This window comes from Neoarius graeffei, chromosome 8 (assembly GCF_027579695.1).
Source record: "Neoarius graeffei isolate fNeoGra1 chromosome 8, fNeoGra1.pri, whole genome shotgun sequence".
NCBI classification, from domain to species: Eukaryota; Metazoa; Chordata; class Actinopteri; order Siluriformes; family Ariidae; genus Neoarius; species Neoarius graeffei.
The window spans coordinates 8,990,203-8,994,632 of NC_083576.1; the positions used below are offsets into that span (position 1 = coordinate 8,990,203).

The window sequence follows — 4,430 nt, forward strand, 5'->3', positions numbered from 1 at the left end:
GTCAAAGTTTGGAAAATGACAGTTGAAAGAAATGACGGTGGGAAAAAAACATCAGGCGTTACTTAAATAAATAAATAAAACAAGTGGCAAAGACATTTAGCTACACTGCAAAAAAAAATATCTTTAACAGAAGACATTTTTTAAAATACTTTATATTGTGGAATTATTGTTTTTTAAAAAAATTCCAGACTTCTCTGTTTCATCAACTGACATTATTTTCCTTCTAAAAATAGATGCATTTTTCAGTTGAATGAGACAAGTTCAAATCTCTGATTTCTATTTGTTTAATAATCTTTTCATCTCAAGATGAAAATATGGAATAAATTAGTGTACAGACAAGATATTTTGACTTGCTAAACTCTTTTCACTGTATTTGCAATGCAATACTGTAATATCATGTGTTATGAATTATTTCTGTTACACCTGACAGCTTTCTTCATATCGGAGTACACACACTCATCTGATGAGCCAGTTTTCTTTTCTTCAGCTTTGGCTTTCCTCTTGGAGAATTGCAAAGCTACATAATTCAGTGTTTCAGCTTCAGCAGATTCCTGAATAATAATAATAATAATAATAATAATAATAATAATAATAATAATAATAATAATAATAATTCAGGAATTGAACACATACTGTATTGGTAACTGCACTATACACAGAAAAAGAGCAACATCAAAATAAAAGCTTGGGATTGTTACACAAATCTCATCAGGCTAAGTGTATAAATTATATCTAGAACATTATAACAAGCAGCAGATAAATGTAGCAACATTTCACACATATAACTCACAAAACTAGTCATCAGACTCCTCAACAGAAACAAACAGAAATTACCCGTATAGTATTCTGTACAGTTATATAGTTGAATTACCCATACAGTATATAATAATATATAATTTTCTTGGACACGTACCTGCCTCATTGCTGGAGGGTTTTCTACTGAAGCATTTACTATTAAGACAGAAACACACCTATTAGTGTTTTTGATAGAACTTTTGTTAACTGTATTTTTTTAATTAATCTGATCACAGAATCACTTACTTTTATCCCATTTTCTTCTCCTCAGGATGAAATAAATGAGACAGAAAATCAGAAGTGCACACAAACCCAAAGCCGTTCCCAAACCGAGCACTGAGGAGTGGAGAGATCTGGTCACTTCTGAGAATGTTATTTCACTATATTATGAATTAAGGATGATTAATTAATAGTGAATTATCAGGCATCTGACCTGTTTTCTCTTGTGTGTTCGTGTTAGTGCTGTTTCCATGCAGTGTTGGTTCACAGCCCACTGAATTATCACCCAGAGCTGGTTTAGATGTTTCTGATTCAATAGTAACATGTTCACCTGGAAACATTTATCATCATTCACTGACTAAAAGTCTGTAACTCAGTGTAGTTGAAGAAGAAAACACAGTGAACATTTCACTACTTCAGGATTATTTGTCTTCCAGGTTGAACATGTTAATGATAATAAGGAAAAATATCACAACATTAAACCAGGAGTTTAAGAAAGTTTAGTGGAAATCCTACCTTTAATTTTTAAATAAGTTCCATCTGCAAACACAAGGTCGGGTCTCGTCAGTGCACAGTAGTACATGGCTTCATCAGACTGAGTCATTTTTAAAATTTTCATATTTAAGCAGTTTGAAGATCTTTTTATTTGGAAACGTGACTTTTGGGATTCTTTGTAAAATGTTTCTCCAGCACTTTTATACACCGTGACTATAATCTGAGGTTTTTTTCTGTTCGGTTGCTTAAACCAGGCGATTATCCCAATTTCATTTTCCGAAATACAACACTGCAGAGTCGCCGAGTCTCCGATATCCACACTGAGCTCTTTATCAGGCTGATAAACTCCTGACTCTGTGAGGGATTGTGCAGCAACCCAGCGTCTACCAGGTTGGACTGGATCTAGAAAAACAAACACATTAATTAGGATTATAACATAATTCATAATGATATTATGATATATAATGAGGTATTAAAATCACTAAAGAAATAATCGAAAACACTTCTACATACAGCTTGCACAAAAGTGCTTTAGAATAATAGATGCTATATAATTTTAAAAATATATGAAACTAGATGTGAATAATTGACTCATATTACTTACACATGGTGCTGAAAATCAAAATTAAAATCCACAAACAAGTCATTTTTCATTTCTTTGTACTTCTACAGTGTTTGTATCTCATTTATGAACAGAATATGAATGCACTTGAAGCAGGGTTTGGATTTATATTTATACTCCAGGCGCTCTGTACTGAACACGCCCCAGAATATGATGTGATTGGGTGTAATAAAAAAAAAGACATGATCAGAGAGCACATGATATTCTGATCTGCCTACATCGACCCCACATTGTTCCATATTTGTGTTTTGGTGTTGCACAGTGAGGTCTTGACAAAGATGTTCTGACAGAATGGAAAATGTGGTTTACTCGTACACTCTTGTGTGCCTACACTAATGCCTTATTGTTTATTTTAATTGTCCACTGAATTAAACTTGTTTGTACAAAAACTTGCCAAAATATGAAGTTATTTGGACCAGATGAATGCATTTGTATTTTATTATTGAAGAAACTGACAGCAGTGTTGAGCCAGATGGAGCTTAACTCCTTCAAAGAGACATGAAGTCCTTTTAAAACAATAATAGCTGATGATTGGGGGACAGGTCAGGGACAGGGCTCGAAATTGACTTTTTTTCTTTGTGTCCCCCAGTGGTCCCGAATTCTGTGTTGTATTGTCCCGAATGGAAGCAATAGTGTCCCCATTTTTTTCCTCTCTGAAATAACCAGTGGTTAATATTATCATATGAAGTTACTATTATATTTGTAACTATGCGATTTTGAACCCTTTATATCATTTTTACAATAAGTCACAAGACACAAGCGACACATGTCCTATACATCATCTACTTCAAAATTACAGTTATTGCATTTTCAGTTTATTAAACTTTGGCGATCTCACTGTATGAATAGATACCCGTTTATTTAAAGGGGCCAACTAGCTCATTCAGAAAATGTTTCAACTCCCTACATCTGCAGCACACTTTAGTTGAAAATAAGACCCCTTTTATGTTCATTTCATCTACTTATACCTTGAATATCTGTTGGCACTTATAAGGCCAACTTATAATTTTCACCATTACCGTTATCCATTTTTATGAACTTTCCGTTATCCATTACCGTTATCCATTTTTATGAACTTTCCGTTATCCATTTTTATGAACTTTCCGTTATCCATTTTTATGAACTTTCCGTTATCCATTACCGTTATCCATTTTTATGAACTTTCCGTTATCCATTTTTATGAACTTTCCGTTATCCATTTTTATGAACTTTCCGTTATCCATTACTGTTATCCATTTTTATGGACTTTCCGTTATCCATTTTTATGAACTTTCCGTTATCCATTACCGTTATCCATTTTTATGAACTTTCCGTTATCCATTTTTATGAACTTTCGCTGCCGGGTGCAAATGTTAGCAACATCAGCATAGTGGCAGGTCCGAGCCTAGTTGTGCTGCTGACTGACTAAACTTTCTGAACTAGAAAGACACCAAGAAAACTCACTTATTCTGTTGAACGCTATCTTCCGTCAATATCATCCACATCATTCCTGTTGTATTTTATAACGTGTCTAACAGTGTTCATTAAGTTCATTCAGTTGCTAGCGTTGCCTGCAGACCAGGCGATGACACTTTGGATCCTGAAGGTCCCGGAGACGTTATGTCTGGGCTTTCAGTTTCTTCCCCGCGGTCGGTCCGCTTCAACCACTTAAGCATTTTTGTTCTGGCAAGAGTCGGCGCAGCATGTGCGGTAGCAATTCCATTCCAAGTCCATATAATGCGGACACCGGCCGAAGATTCTAGAACAGAATGCGCTGCTCTGTAGCCCACTGATGCAGGTGCATCGAAAGTGTAGCTACTATGTATTTTTCGCTGTTAACGTTTTAAAATTAAAATTGACAAATTAGGTGAATGTCTACGTATGTGTTATGGCTTTGTAAATAATATTAATGTAGAACTTTTTTTCTAGATCTATTTTTTTCCATTGTCCCGGGATTGTCCCAGATATGATAATTTTGTGTCCCGATGACATTTTTTATGGTCCCCGGGACATCGGGACACCGTTAGTTTCGAGCGCTGGTCAGGGATACTAATTTATTATTTATAGCAGCTGTATAAGATGCATTTGAGAATCTGTCTGACATGGAGACAGTACAGTATTATGCAATAATATAAAGTAAACCTGGTTCAGTGCCTGAAATGAAATAAACAGTATCTTGATAGCTGCGGGGCGGCACGGTGGTGCAGTGGATGGCACTGTCACTGCACAGCAAGAAGGATCCGGGTTTGAGCTCAGTGGCCAACGGGGGCTTTTCTGTGTGGAGTTTGCATGTTCTCCCTGTGTCTGTGTGGGTTTCCTC

General features: G+C 35.6%; 1 protein-coding gene across 1 annotated transcript; it reads right to left on the reverse strand.

Moving 5' to 3' along the window:
* Positions 1 to 202: 202 nt before the first annotated feature.
* Positions 203 to 2,173, reverse strand: LOC132890031 (uncharacterized). The gene is made up of 6 exons (XM_060926828.1): positions 2,114 to 2,173; positions 1,531 to 1,911; positions 1,229 to 1,345; positions 1,042 to 1,131; positions 914 to 951; positions 203 to 551 (listed from the first exon to the last, which is right to left on the reverse strand). The coding sequence occupies exons 1-6, from the start codon at positions 2,154 to 2,156 to the stop codon at positions 402 to 404; spliced, it is 819 nt and encodes a 272-aa protein (XP_060782811.1). The 5' UTR covers positions 2,157 to 2,173; the 3' UTR covers positions 203 to 401.
* Positions 2,174 to 4,430: the final 2,257 nt, after the last annotated feature.